General features: G+C 37.3%; 1 protein-coding gene across 2 annotated transcripts in view; it reads left to right on the top strand.

Moving 5' to 3' along the window:
* Positions 1–16,385, top strand: part of ARHGAP42 (Rho GTPase activating protein 42) — a 165,014-nt gene that overhangs the window by 85,947 nt on the left and 62,682 nt on the right. For both annotated transcript variants that reach the window (XM_049823141.1, XM_049823140.1), the window contains exon 4: positions 1,865–1,936. In XM_049823141.1, coding sequence (XP_049679098.1) covers positions 1,865–1,936 — 72 coding nt within the window. The remainder of the gene's footprint in view (positions 1–1,864; positions 1,937–16,385) is intronic.

Raw genomic sequence — 16,385 nt, 5'->3', positions numbered from 1 at the left:
AAAAGGCAGAGATAAAACTTACTTTTGTACATGAAATAGAAAGAAAAGATGCATCCACGCTTCTGTACCAGTGACTCCAGCAAGCCTTTGTGATTTCTGTATGTGCCAAAAGCCGTGTACCTGCTCTGGGAGCTATGAAAACTTCCACCTGCTGCTTCCAGGTGTACGCACTGCAATTCTGCCTGACTGTGGGCAAGTCATTTCACAGTTTTGCAGCCCTGTTAATTTTAATCTGTCTTACTTGGTGATCCTTGGGATAGAGATTATCTTTTGTTAAGTGCATGCACTTTGCCTTGTAGAAAGTGTTGAGCCTTAGTTAGATTGCTAGATGTTGCCTAAAAATCTATATATTTTGGGGGAAATGTCCACCTGGAGAATAACACAGCTTTGTAATCTGTTCAGTCGAACTGATGGAGGATGTTGAATGCAGTGAAAGCTCAGTGAACGCAGTGAAAAAGCTCCTCCTCATCATCTCTGCCTGATTTTTATTTTTAAATGTAACACATTTTGATCACTGCATGATTGAGCATGCCAAGTGTTGCCTTTGCTGTCTTGGACTTTGTTACATTAGAATGTCAAAGAGAGTCTCAACTTTTCCTGAAACTTTGCCCTACTGAGAGATGTGGCGATTCTGTGGTCTTTGGAATTGTAATGTTAGGTTTGGGAGGAAAGAAAATGTGTTTGTGTTTCAATGGGTTTATTCTATATATTTATTATTACTGCCTTTTGGGAAGTTTTCGTGCTCAACTGACAATGTAACTTATCAATTATTGTTATGGAAGAGTCACAAGAGCTGTATTCATTCTCATTTGGCTTAGGTATATGTTAGCTTTGCCCAGACCTCCAAACCTGCCAAAGCCCAAATGCGGAATGTGATGAGTATGGTAAAGCTGGACTGGTGAGGAGAAAAAAAAAACTATTCATGCAGAAAAGAAAAACTAGAATTTTGCCTGTATAATAGAATATTGTAATGTGTTTTATTTTGCTTTCTTTCTGATGTGTTGGCAGTTTTTATTTGGTTATTCTGCCTGTCTCTAAAAGCCACGTGGTGAAATCATGCTGCCTTTTTTTGTTGAGTGGCACGATGGCATGGCTGGCATTTTTATGTGTGCATGTGTGTTTCCAGCCCAAATGACTAGGGACCACTTCAGGTTGTGTCTGCAGGGAATGGTCTTCAAAGAGGGGTTCCCAGGACTGGTTTTACACTACATATACAGAGGCCACGAGGGGAAAACTGATTCATTAGGAACACTGGTTTAGGTTAAAGTGATAAAAATAGCTCCAGGAAATCTTAAATTAGTTTAAAAACTAGACAAGTGAAGGAATCCAATCTAGATTTGTATTTTGTAAATTGTCCACTTTTCTGTCTAGAGTTCTCTGCCCTACTCTCCTCTGTTCCGTATAACTAGGTATATAATCCAAAGAGATAGGTGAAAAGATTCAGCTGTCAAAGGTTGATATTCTGTAAACACAGGCTTTTTTAGGCAGTGCTGTCAGTACTACTGTTTTTCGTCTCTGTTCTGCCAAAACATGTTCCTGGAAGTTTTTGTTTTCAATTCTGGTTTTAGGAAAGATGGAAGAAATGGAGTAAAATACCAGAAAACTTTTCTATATATTGCAGATAAACCTACTACATCATTTGTTACTATTGCTTTAGTTATTCATGGAAGTGTTCCATAATAGTCTAGTGAACATGTGTGTTGTATGTTTTATGTAAAGAAGACATAATTATTTGACTCCCATATGCTCTTACCAGAATGTTACAGACATGAATTTTTCAGTCTTGTACACTGACAGAGTTACAATGACTAATTTCTGCAAACACTCTGTATTAAAAAGATATGCTGTATGTTTAACTTTGCAGATCCAGAATGCTAATGATGTGCTAATAGCACCACTGGAGAAGTTTCGTAAAGAGCAAATAGGAGCAGCAAAAGTAAGTAGCTGTGGAAACAGTTCTTTTTCATTTCATGTTTATTTGAGTCTATCAGTGTATTTTGAAGGCTGGACTGAAAACAGGCATTTTGTATTCAAACATACTTGATGCCATCCTCGTTAATGTGTTAGTAAATTATTATTATTTGCTTCAAAGAAGGAGATGATTTAGAAATGGAGTTTAAAGACTGATTATATGCATAGGGCACAGCTCTTGCTACTGTTGCACATTCTTACCATCTGGTGTTGTGTTCGTCTTCTGATGTCTGCATTTACGTTACGTTGTGTCTTGGGTTAACCCAGAACCACACAGAGGGTTCAAACAGCTGCTGTGGGTGCAATGGCCCTCAAGTGGCTATTGTATAAAGAGCGAAAGAAGTCAGTGTGCTTTAGGCATACTCTGTCTCCATCTCTTCTTTCCCTCTCCGCTTTACGTGGCTGATGCAATGCAGTGATTCATACTCATTTTGCCAGATTATTCATCTTCATATTGCCCAGAGATTTTCCCATGGTGGAAGTGCTCCAGTTGGTGATTTAAGCCAGTTCTTCGGTGTTAAGTGTTACATCTGTGTTAGAGGAACAGTACGGGTTGTCTATAGCAGGGTTCAGTAGTCAGCCCAGGAAATCGGATATATTGGGGAAAAAGATGTTGGAATGAACTGTTAGTCTAGAAGAGCTATTTTCAGTCTGATCTTGGAGTCTTAAGTGGTTATCAGTGACTGCTTTGATCACAATCTCAGAGAGATGCATAAAGGCTGTGGTAGTCAATTAGAAGTATGGTTAGCAACAGTTCTTCTGTCTACATAAATATGATAATTCTGAAGCATTTTGCATCTTGTATTAGCGCTCATAAAATTTTCTGGGAAATTTTCCAATTGTAAGGTTAAACGGGTACATGAAACATCTCTCTTTGATGTTGTAGCTGAGGTTGCGCTTGTGCTCAACCAACCTCAGAACAGAGCCATTGGAAAGAGAGACTGAAGTTTTATGCTTTTTATAGTGCTGTTGTGAATGTGTAGCAAACAGATGAGACTGCTTCCGCACAGGAACTGAGTAAATGTTTGAGAAGAATTTTTGCTGTGAACTTGAGGTTAGATTTTTCTGAAGTTGATGTTCTTTACCCTCTTACTTGATATGTTTTTGTGTACAACTGCATTCTTCTCTTGTCCCACCCCTATGCTGCTGTGAGATGCAGGGCTGGGAGTTTATTTACCGTGCTACACAAATCGGAATTTAATCCCAGCACAAAATTATTTTTAGTTTTCAATAGGTTTTAGTTGCATTGTTCAGGTTTTTGTCTTACCATTTCATTTCATATTGCTATTGTTTAAGGGATGTCATTCTTCTCTGCAGAGGGCCCTGTCTGACAGCCTAACCTGCTGTACCATTGACTGTCCTGGTGGGTGGTATCAGAGAGATGATCCACAAGCGGTTCACAGAGCTCTCTGCAGAACTGTATAAGACACTCATGTCTCCTTTGAATATATCACTCAGTATGACTCCTTTGGTTTTTTGACTCAGCAAGTATTTAACATTAAATAAAGGGCACTGTAGGACAGGTTGAGTCCTCTCTGTTCAGTATATCGTAACAGCTGGTTTCTTTTCCGTATCCCTTCCAGATAAAATATGTATAATCTTATATAATTTGTGGTAACTGATCATTTTGACTTGTCTGTGGTCACACAACAGTGTACTAACTGAGTTCAGGAGAGAGCCTGTCTCAGCTAACTCTTATTCCAGTGTCTAATGCACTTATTATGCAACACTATGTGTGTTTTGGGCAGTCCAGGGTACTGACTTGACATATTGATACCATATAGAGAGTTCTCCCAGCTCATTGTTTTATTAAATGTCAAATAAACTTGTCTTTTCTTGCACTCCTCATGGAGTTCAACTGTCAAGCTCAAAAATGAGAGATTCAGACCTCCTGCGTAACCCAGATTGTGAAACATTCGCTCTGAATTGATTTTTATCAGCAGAAGCAACTACAGTTTGCCTTTAACTAGATGGGATCAACATAAAGAAGTGAGAGATTAATTACATTTAATACTGTTTTTCTAGTAATTACAAAACAGCAACGTGATCTAGGAATTATAAGACCAGTATGAAATAGAGTAGAAATTTGGGCTTTCTGAAACTCATTGTTAGTAAAGTAGAGAGCATGGTCAGATCGTTTACCTCCACTTCTGTTCACTGGTCTCAGTCCTTGAGCATTTATGAACTCTTACAAATATGGGATGAGTTGAGCTTCTAGTTATTTATCTGCCGTTAATGAAGGTTTTCACAAAGATTATTAGATAGTTGTGTTATCAATATACATAAAAGGAAATTATATTAGGTACTACTGTCGGATTTTGGTGATGGGAAGATTATGAGAGAGAGTGCTTAAAAACATTTACTGGGCTTTTTTTTTTTCTTTTCTAAAACACCAGATAAAATTCACCTGGAGGTAAAAACAAGCAATGCGCCCCACTGCACCACTACACACACGCAGGGGGAAAAAAAAAACCACACAACAAAAAACCAAAACCAAAACAACAGAAAATGTTATAAATTAATGATAGTTTTCACTATGGCAATCACCATTTTATTTTAATAATAAGTAACTCTGCAAGACTTTTACTACCATGATGAATTATGTAGGACTATCCTATTGTGTTTCATACAGAGAATGAGAATATTTTATTCTTCCTTCAAAACTATATCAAGTTTAAGCAAAAAATATGATCACAGAAATCAAAGAGAATATGGAGGATAAAATATATCCCGTTGATGTTACAAAGCTGTGTTTCAAATACGAGGACAGCATAAACCCAGAGTGCAGAGTGCAAGTGTTTTTGGAACGTCACAAGAATAACGTTAAAGACCAACTCTTCACATGCACTTCAAAAACCTGAAGGTACCCAACAAATTTGAGAAACATTCCTCATAAAACATTAGTGTTTGTAATCAAACCAGCAATACACAAATCTACATCACTTGCTCTTCTCAATTTATACTACTCACTCTTCTGTTTTTATTGCACATATTTCAGTTCTTCCTTTTCTGTACACACTCAGTTTAAATAAAGTTGAGTTCTCTCCAGAGACTACACAAACCCAGCTTTGCATTGGATAGCTTGTTGATTTACTCCATCTGAGTTTAAAAAAAATGACCTCTGCAATTATTGTAGAAACGCGAGCAAAAGCTGGGTGAGGTAACTGGGAAAAGATTTCAGGCACGAAGCATTTTGCCTTATTTGGTAAATGTGGTTTGCAAGTCCCCAGCTGGTAACTTTGGTGAGATCATTATGTGATGTGTTATGTACAATAAGGCCAAACTTTCATGTTTCTTTTTATCCATTGAGTACAGTGTTTAGCAATATTTGTTCCAATGTTCGTTGACATTTAGTACAACTTAAATCAGATCAAAGACAACAGAAGCAATTTTGTTTTTAAGACTTAAAAGGAGAGTTTTGTTTCCTCCTTACGATTCCATCTGTTTGTTTCATAAAATTATTTATTTTGGCCAGGAGGATTATTTTTTATTATTATTTACTCTCATTCATTCATTCGAAGCTGTGAATTCCTTTCTACTTGGGAAACAAAACCTTGTTCACTGCTGGGATTAATTTTCCTGCTTCTATGTTCACATCTATACTCACATGATGTAGGCATGCAGGAGCTGGCACGTTCTCTCTGTGTTATTTGGGTTGTCTGGAAGTTGAGGAGCATAAAACAAGCCCCAGAACCCACCATTTTTTAAAGGCTGTCAGGAAGGTGTCAAAGCAGAGTTTTAGACAGGTATCTAAGATCAGTTTGAAATGCCAGTACACCCATTTTGTGAACTGCTTTCCTTGGTATCTAATCAAATTATAGCACTTGTCCTTTAACTGAGAAAAATGAGTGACCTTGCTCTAGTAGGTATGGTGGAAGGTGTTTCATTATAAGCAGCATCTGTTACTCAAGGTTTGGTACTTGTGTCCACTTGTTTTGGGAAATTTTAATGTCAGTCTGAACCATAGAGGAGAGGGGGACAGGGGAAGGAAGCAGAAATAGAGGCCAGGCCAGCTTAATTGTTGGCTAAATGTTTTGATTTAAAATGCAACACAGTTTTCCTAAAAATGGTTGCTACCAGAGTTACCTGATATCTTTTTTCATAAGATAACTTAATCTGTAGGCAAGGAAATGCAGCGGATCAAACCTATTTCTATTTCAGCAAGGCCTTTAAAGCACTCTACATGGGGCATTAAATTTAATTTAGGTGGGGGTTAGTATAAGAAACACTAACTGTCTAAGGAACTGACTAATGGGGAAGGGGCAATGAGTTTTGTCTGTGGGAGAGACTGTCTGGTTAGAGAGATGTTGCTAATTAGAAGATCCCAAGGGGCAATTTGAGATCGGTCTGTTGTTTTATTTTCGGTAATGGCCAGGTAAAAAAACCTGGTGGTGCTGGCACAGCTTGGAGTTGCTGTAGGTTGGGGGTATTGCCAAGACAGGAGGAGGACTGGAGAATAGGGAAGAAAGTGTAAGATGAAATGGCTGGGTGTGGGGAACTGAGGCTGCTCAGTGGTCATGACACAGCTGCAAACCAAAAAATCTGCTGTACTGATAAAAAGCTCAAGTGGCAATCTTTAAATATTATAGGCTTTTTAGGGATCTATCACTGGTAGACAGAGAAATACGAATTTTCTTTAGGTTTTCTTACATAAATCCTCGAGTTCTGGATTAAGTTTGTGAACAGTGAAACAGTTGTAAATTGCATTTTTAAATACTTTAATTCCAAAGTGTTGGTCCTAGATCATTTTTATCTGATAAATAATTCAGAATATGTTTTCTACTTTGATATCTTATTTAAGCTAGTATTGACAGATGCAAGAACTAAGAAATTAGGAGACAAAGCTTTAAAAAAATACTGGTTTTACAATGGTAAATTTTATTTGTGACAGTTATAAGAAAAGTTGAAAATTTGAAAACTTCTTCAGATTAAATATTGTTAAAAATATTTGTTATGTCATCTTGATTTTTGCTGTTTCCCTTTGGATATCAGTGTCTGTGTATAGAGTCTTCTGTGAATTGACACAGATCCTAAAATTGGGAGTAGCTGGATTGTTGCTCTCTACTTTTCCCTTTGTAATTTGCATTCAATGAAAATGTATAGTATAAAAATGATTTTAAAAATAGATCAAATGTATTTTCACTTTAAAATATAGTTATTCAAATAAAATTATGAAAATAGGAAGCTGTGAAAGACGTGCATCAATTTGGTAATCTCTATTTTTAAATATTTAAAATATTAAATACTAATTTAATGTACTTGAATATAATATATAATTTAAATTATATAATATAATAGAATTTAAATATTAAAGGGGTTTTGGGGGGGTTGTTTGTTTTCTAAGTAGAAAATAATTGTGGTACCTATAGTATGGCTAGCCACTGCTTCTTTTACACTTCTGTATGTGAAATATTTGGGAAGTTTCAAAAACAGTGCTGAAGAGCCCAGCGTGCACACACTTCATCTTTTCAGGCAGTCTTGTTTTCTTTAGAAAGCCAAACCATTAAGCCGGGAGATATCTCTGGCTGAGCACCTGGACCCAGAGGTTTTTTGAAGCAGCTAATCTACTTGGGACAGCTCTTATCACTCTGCAAATGCAGCAAAATTATTTTCTCATTACACTTTACTTCAATAACTGTTCAGTTCAAAGTTGAGAAACTTTTAGGAAGTTAACAGAAAACAAAAAGACAACAATCCTAAAAGCATGTTTCACTTCTAGTCTATTCCTTTAAAAAACAAGAGCAAAACCTCAAATCTCATGACTGAAAGATTATGGACACGGTGATTAAAAACTGTCGGTTCAATCTATTAACTGCAGGTGTTTGTTAGTAAACCAGTTAATATTATGTGCAAAGTCTGTTTTGATAAATTCTGTTAAATGCATTCTTTCTGTTAAAAGTTAGTATGATTAACTGGCTGACTGACTAAAACCAGTTTCTGAAGCTGTGTTTTTTCTGCACTCTAATAAAATTCTAATTTGTATCCAAAAGAAAACAGATATAAATTAAGGGTAAGTCTTCTACAGTAAATAGGAAATGTAATTTACTGTGTTCTGCCATAACATTTAAGAATTAAGGCTCAGAATAAATGTGTTAATTGGTGGAATTGCTTAAGTGAGTATGCAGTGTATTTTGGTTGGCAAAAAAACCCATTTATTTTTTTAAAAATTTAATCTATGGTTAGTAAAACAAAAAAATAAAAACTTAGGTGGCAAGTAGCAGCCCTTCTACTGGAAACTAAAAAAAAAAGGACATAAAAATGCAAGAAAAAGTTCACTTTTTCTAATTAAATTAAGGTTTTTTTCTTGCTAGCCCGCTGTAATCTGTGTCACAGGAAGGGTTCAGGAAGGTTGCATCCTGACCCCGCACAGCTGCTAGAATCCTGCTGGACTCCTGAGCCATGATTAAAAGTATAAGCAAGGACATTCACCTCCAAACTTAATTTCCAGTTCACAGGGGAACTGAACTTCTCTTTGAGTGCTTTGAGGCACAGAGGATTTGGGAAATAATCTCAATTGAAAAAAAAAAAAAAAAAAAAAGTGCTTTTCTCAGTCTCAGTAGGATACAGTAGCTCTACTCATCCATTATGTCCTTTCTAGCCTTGCTCTCAGCCACAGCATGGAGAGGACTATGTTCCACACCTGAAAAACAGGTCTCAAGGTTGTTGATGAGACTCTTCAAGAATCTCAAGAAGGATTTCAGAGAAATATAGGAAGTGGCCAATTGCCTGTGGAACAGAGCAAGACCGGAGTTGGAGAAAGCAGAGAGTTCAGTGTTCTGCTGTCCCCCCATGCTCAAAATAAGACTCCACCCTGAATTTTGGCATCCTTTATCAAACCAAATTCATCATGTTTTCAGAAAGGCAGCTGCATTCTTTTACCCTACAGGGATTACTTCAGAGTTGTGCTCATGGATGTTGCATAGTGCCACAGCTGTACCAAACAATTAACACTTAAATCATGAGGCTTTTTACATGACTATAAGTTAATCTTATTCTGTTGTGTGTTGGGGTTTTCTTCAGCAGTCTGGGGAAAACGAAAATCTCTTTCTCCATTGCTTCCTTTTCTTCAGTTGTGTATTTCAGATAACAGCATAAAAATAAATCTATTATGTTTGGACATTAGTCAAGATGATGTTGAGTCTATGGGTCTTTATTCCACACCTATGGCAGAGTTGCATTTTCTGTTCTAAATAGAAAATAATTTGATTGGGACACTTGGCTGTATTGCCATAGGTTTCCTTTTGTCCAGTATCATCTTGTATTTATGCAGCAGGTTCTGCAGGAGCCTGGGAATACACAAACTTGCACTCTCCTCTTACCATTGTAGCAATTTTGCTTTTGGCAAAGCGAGAATAAAATAGCTCTATTCCAAAGAGTAGCAGGTGATAGTAGCTGGAAAGTATCACTTCTGTACTCTAGCAAAAGATGGGCATCATTACTTGAAACTTTAATGTGTCTTGGTGTGGGTACAGGAGCACCAAGAGCTCCATCTTTCTGCCAAATGAACCCGCTTCAATTTTTTCAGGATCTTTCAGGCTACAGTAGCCACCACAGAACCGTTTGTTCCTGTGGAGCTTGCCAAGAAGGGGTGGTCTCAGCTGGTTGTTTTGATGAGAAGATCATGCCTCCCTAAGAAGTAAACCGAGAGCCCTGGTTGAGCTTAACACCACCACTGGGGAGGCATGACACTTCACCCCAAAGTGAGATAGTTTGTGTTCCCTTATCAGTGTTGTAAGAGGGACTCTGAAAACAGATGCTTTCAAAACAGAACAAAATCACTTCTGACATTAACCCCCGACTGTTTCTTTTTTTTTCTATCTGTAAACAGTACAGCTTCCAGTTGTGTGTATTAATCTAAAAACTTTCTCAGAGCACGCCTCCAGTTCTTCCTCAGATCAGCATTGCGGTCCCCTTGCGATGACGTGGAGGGTAGCGTGGGACCGTGAGCTGTGCTGAACGTGCTGCTGGCACGCTGAAATCAGCGATGTCGGCTGATTGGTTGGCATAGATGGGAGAGAGATTCCCAAAGAGCGTTTTTAAAAAGAAATTACTACTTAAGAAAGAGATATTTTTATCTTATGCTTTTAAAATAAAACAGTGAGTATGTGACGTTATAAGTTAGTCTGTCGGAATTGCTTCATTTGAATGGCATTATGTTCTTTGCAGCTTTTTTTGCATTTTCTTTGCTTTAAATACACAAAGGAAGGAAGATAGTTGCTAACTTCGCAGACGAAATGGCCTCTTCATACACATTTTAGTTTACTGGCGTATCGGGACATTCCTGAAATACACTTCATTTCTGAGGGAATCTAGCACAGGAAGGGAGGCACGGACAACGTGAAATGGCAGTGTGTCTCCATGGGGAGGAAGGAAAGCCGGTGCTGATGGGAGGAACGCGGGTGAGGAGAGCAGCAATATCGGGTGTGGGATGCCAACAAAGCATCTGTTCAGGGAATGGGTGATGGCCACTGAGGTTGATGGAGGAACAAAGAGAAGCAGCGATGGCAGGGAAGGGACAGTGGTGGAGACCAAGGGAAGTTGTTGACTAGTGCAGTGCGGTTTTAAAATTTGGGTGATCTTTTTGTAGTTGAGAATTTTACTGCTCTGACTGTTACGATGAAAGCAAGCCTTACTGTGAAGTGCAGAGCATGCTACAGAAGCTGTTGTGCCTGTATCAGCCTTGCACTGTGCTTACACTCCACATAGCTGGGTACTGTATCTTTAGCATTTCTGTACACTTATGTTAGTAACTGCAGAGCCAAGTCTATCTTCTCTGTCCTAAGTATGAAAACTAAACAGTCAAGAAAAACAAACTTTTCTCACTGTTGGCGCAGCATTGGATAACAGGTTGGTATGACTACTGAACTTGAAAGGCCAACGTCTAGCCATCTAAACATGGGTAAAGCTGAGAGATTTGCCCCTGCTTAGTCCAGATGCTGATGTGGAAGATCAGGCAAAAATTGGAGCTGCCTGTTCCTCATGAGTAAGACCGGTCCACTTCAGTATGATCCATTGTAAATGTTGCTTTTCTTCTGTCCATGCAGTCCACGTTGTGGCACTGTTTGCATCAAAGAGTCAACTACAACCCACCAGACCTATGCAATGGTGTTATGTTTGTCTTTTCTTGTAAACCTTCTTTTCTTTCTGTTTGCCCCACTTTGTCATCTGAACTGAGCTGTATTTGGCACATATGGAAGTGAAGCAGAAACCATAAAAGCCACTGTAATTTTCTTCTTTTTTTCTTAATGAAATTTAGGAAGCTCTGTAAGCTCGTACAAGAACTAGATAATGAGAAAAAAAAATACAACTACTTTCTACTCACGTAGAGAGGGTCTCCTCTCTGGTCTGATTTTGTAAGCGTTAATGTTAACAGGTTTCCATGGATGGTGTTGCCATCTCAGTGACCTAAGTGTTTTGAATATTCTAAATCATGACATGTGTGATTTATAGCCTGATTGACTTTTATTATTGAAAAATAGCATGCCCCAAATCTGAGTTGGCTTCTTTCCTTTTATCATGTAAGTGATCACTTAGTATTGGGTTGTGTCCTCTGTCGTCATTTACTTTCTACTCAGCCTATATAACTAGATTGATTTCTAACAAATATCTGCATTTCTTATGACATTCTGTATGACTTTTGATGAAGTATACAGAGTTAATTCAGGCTTCTTTCTGAATTCCTAAAAACCATAGGTAACTTTCTTTTTTAAATCATTTAAAGTCACAGGCTTTTGTACAGGAACAGGAGACCCTCTTGCTGTTATGATAAAACATTTGCAACTTTAGAAAACTATCCTAAACCTGCTTCAGAGAAGAGTTTAAAAAGTCAGGCCCTGCTTTTCTAGGGATCTTCTTCATATAATTTAAGCAGTAACGTGCTAATATCCCAAGTAAGATATTCCAGCAAAAATACTTCATATTTAGTAGACAGTTAAAAACAATAAAACTAGATTACGTGAGAAGACTTACCAGTCCTGCTGTTTGGGCAGGGATTTAACAGATTCCCAGACATCTAGCAGCTACTCCTGGAATCGACAAATGCCAAATAAACTCGAGACAGCTCTGCAGCTGAATAACAGGGAGTCTAATGTGTCCTGCTTTGTGACCTGCCAGTATTGGCAGATTTGCATGTCTTTCACAGCAGTGCTAGGAACTTTAATATTCTTTTCTATTTCAAGAGAGAATTTTTTTGGAGAGAAACAAATGACATCCTACAAACACATTTGTTCATTTAATAGTAACTACTTCTTAATTTGAACAGAATTTTAGATCTCATAGAAATAGTGAAACTTTTATGTTTTTTTTTTTTGGTCTCCACTGCTAAGTATCTTCTGTCTGCACACAGCTGATGGAATTATATAGGGAAGTATTAGGAAATGGCTATAGGATTCTCATCTTCCAGGAAACACTTTTAAAAGTACCTGATATTTGAATCTCTCAAGGCATTACAGAGGGAAAAGAAAATTTTCTTCAGAAGTTTATGAATCTGAAATTAAATTATGTCTTGCAGGGTTATTCAGTATTTTACACAGATGTGAACTCCATCCTAAACTTAAATTAGTTTGGACTTGTTTAAAGTATGTTTTAGTTTTATGCATGTCTTTCTTGATTTTAATTGAGGTTATTTTTTAAACTGCCAGTTTTTAATATCTGTCTTCATAGCTGTAATGCTGCTAAACACTCTTGTATTCCTGGTTTATTGCCTTGTTATACTTCACAGTTGCAATATGTTCTTTTTATTATAATTATTTCTTTCTTACACCATATTCTTTTCTGGATGTTCATGGTTTGCATATGGTTGTTCTTTTTTAGTAAAGAATTTATTTAAAGATTTATAGTTGTTAGGACATTTAATTTTCTACATGATGTATTCAGCTTCAATTTGGAAGTGTTTTCATTAGCAGTTATGAGTAACATAAGTCATAATTTATGACTGGTTTAACCCTATTTTATATTAAGCAGCAATCATTTCTTTATAAACTATGATATATCTTTGTTCCACTTCATATTATTTGCCAACAGTACATAAACGATGCCCTTTAACCTCCTAGCTTTCTCACAGATTTGGAGTAAACCTATATAGCCTCAGAATACATTAAATTCTGAATGGGAGGAGGAAGGAAGGAGGTTTATATCCACTTTTCACTTTTTCTTTTGGAAAATCTCTTTTGGCCTTATCTTGAACTGTGAGCATTCACATAACAAATCAAAATCTCTACCGAAAAGAAATCCCCCCATCCAGACATCTATCAAAATGCAGTCTGTGGTCTAAAATGCCTATGATAATTTCAATTTTATTAAAACCAAACAAAAACCACCACCCCCAGAACCCACCAACCATCTCCATGAGAATTCTAAGCAAAACCTCAGGCAAAATAAAATGGAAGGTGAATTTATTTCTTTTCCCCTCAGAAGAAAAGTTGTGAGACTCTAAGATCTCACATTTTTTCTAGGAAATCCATAGGATATGAGCTCAAATCAATCTTTGCAAGACTAAGTTTAGATTACGTTTTAGTCTACAGTTCTACTTTACCTTGTCCTACAACTCCAAACAAAATTCCAGTAACTTTGTAGAAACACATTTTGAATTTTTGTTTGGAAGGTAATGAAAAAGGTAGCTTTGAAAAATATATTTGAAGTCTATATTTCCAGCCATGAATCATCTGCAGTGTGTTGTTATATCAACATTTTTGCAGTTGTTGTCAAAGAGAAAGAAAGGGGGGTGTGGTTTTATTGATCTCAGCAGAGTTCACCATTGCCTTTAGTTTCTTCCACTGACAAATGCGTCTGACTTGATCTATATTCGAGTCTTACTATTGCATTTCTATGCCAGTTTCTACAGTTTCTGCATCTCAGCTTGAGTTGGTGAGAAAAATATGTATTAATTTTGGGTGGGGGAAAAAAAGAAATCATCACAGCCATGTTTCACAATGTTCACTTGTTTCCTAATTAAGTAAGGGATTCTCATTGAAATTTTTTCTCCACAGAGTTTCTTTGCAATGTTTTCTATTTTCATTTCCTTTCTTGATCCTTTTAAAATCACCTCTTACAAAACATGTTTATTTTATGATTGTGCAAGGATATTGTTAGTGAAAATGAATCTGAAATAAATGTGCAGGGTTTTTTTTGTTTTAAAGATTAACATGTTGCAGTTCAAATATGATTTCTGGGACAAAGAGTAAAAATATTCTATTTAGGAACAGATGTACAATTTAGCTAAGATATGCTGATAGATAAGTATAGGACCAAAAGTCATTGCAACTACAAAAAAATGGAAAGAAATGAGAAAGGATGCCAAAGGCTCTTTTTGAAAAATAAAGAATAATAATTTGTATAATAATTCTGAAGATACATATAACAACTTTGATGTAAAATACTGCACAGAAAGTAGTGGCAAACTTAGACCATTAAAAAAAAGAATCTGATTTCTTGGCATTCCCACTAGAAAAGAGAAGTCAGCTTCAAAATGTAAGTCTTTCTCCTTTACATCCAAAAATACAACTAGTGGTTAAAAATTGTGGGAATCATGCCAGCAATTTGTTGCATGCATATGATTAGTTACAGCATGAAATCAAAATCTTTCTGAACCGGAAAAAAACTACCTGACTCAATTGAGTTGCCATTTTAATAATTGATGTCTGATCTTTTCACAGCCTTAGATATCTGTAAAACAAGAGCGATAGGAGAACAACTTTTGAGTTAAACTTCTAACTGGCATGTCTATAGTGGTATCTAGAGCAAAATTTATTTCTGAAAAGATAATTTTCTCTATTTGGAGATTATCTAATCAGTTTTGAAATAAAACTATAGTGGAAAACTAAGCAGAGAGAACAAAACCAGGAATTAAACCTGGATCCAGTATTACCTGACTTGACTCTGTCAAGCAGGTACTGGAAGTTAGTAAGACTCCATTAAATGCTAGAAGCTGAACGTTTGGTTAAGGGCTTTCCTAATGGGGTTGCCTGAAGTTTGAAGCATTTAAAACTGTAAATATTTTTAAATTGATTTAAGGCTTAGTGACCTGATGCACCTGAGAACAGTTAAACAACGATAGAGAGACATTTACAATGTTTAGACTCTGCAAAACTTGGTCTATACAAAAGTTATTGATGACTTATACATCGGTGTAAAATAAGTCGGGGATTAGTATTTTGTAATTTCTTTTTTTTCTGTGTTTATGTTTTTTATTGCACCCGCTTAATTTTCTCACATTTCTTATATGTTCTAGCTGATATTTTGACAGAAATTATTGGTACGTTTCCAGGACAAAGAGAAAGGATGAGGATTACTTGCAGGAAGGATGAGAAGGAAAGAAAGGTAGCTGGAGGCTGAAGGGAGTGAGAGACCTAGTGCAGAGGTCAGCAATAGCATCTTCCTACTGGCCACGTACCTTCTGCTTTGCGTCATGGCTGGTGCTATCTGTTCTGGTAACAGTATAGCACGAGCTTTCTTACCCAACCGCATCTCTTTTCTCCTTGGGGTTTGATCCAATGTGGAATCTAGAGGCAGAAGCAATCCTGTCTCCTAAGCTTTGAGGAGATAGTTTCACATGGAAACTTTGTAAAACCTCCTGGCGTGTGGAAAAACAGCATTCTCAGTCTCATGGGTACAGATTACTGGGACCAGGATTCAGATGATTAATTTGGGCAGCAGCTGTGTATAGGAGAGGGCTTTGAGGGTTGCAGAAGAAAAAGCTAAAGCTGGAATGAGGTAAGTCTGTGACTCCACTTCGGATGTGCCTGTGTGCTGTGAGTCACTGGCTGAGTGTGCGAGGTGAGAGTTATCTTGGCATAAACTGAAGTGTCTCTTCTCTTCCAGAAAATGAATCACCTGCTTCTGAGTGTATCTCTTTTTGTTAATTTTTATGAAGTAAACAGTTTTCAGAGGCTTCAGTACATTCAAATATGTGGTTTTTACTGGCACAGCAGAGGACCTTTCAAGTGAAGGGAACTCACTCACCTGTTGGGGCCAGTATTTTTTAGACTTTTCCCAGAAACATGTCTGAGTGATCAGTACAGTGCCAGAAACGCTGTCCTGCTGGCACTGCAGCTTTATTCCCAGAAGTATTACTGAGTAGAGACACTGATGCAGTCAAAACTGCCAAGTGATCTTTATCCTCAGTCTACTTCTGTTTATTCTCCTTACTTTGTCTGCTCTTACCTTTGAAGTGAGAAATTTTTTTGTGTTAAAATCTGGAAAAAAAGGAAGGCGTTAATAGGATATGCTGACCCTGGAAACGCTGCGCTTGGGCCAGAGGTTGTCCTGGTATTACGGAAGCTCCAATTTGTTAGTTTTCTCTTTAACTTAACTGGTGTAAGGTGGTGGTTGAGAGGGTCTGTTACAGCAGAGGGGTGCAGTCCAGGAGGGGGCCAGCAGTACTGGCAGAAGGCCAAAAGAGCCTTCGGATTCTGCTT

Source organism: Accipiter gentilis, chromosome 19, assembly GCF_929443795.1.
Source record: "Accipiter gentilis chromosome 19, bAccGen1.1, whole genome shotgun sequence".
Taxonomy (NCBI): Eukaryota; Metazoa; Chordata; class Aves; order Accipitriformes; family Accipitridae; genus Astur; species Astur gentilis.
Note: the sequence above shows the minus strand (reverse complement) of the source record. Positions and strands in the feature narration are given on the sequence as shown.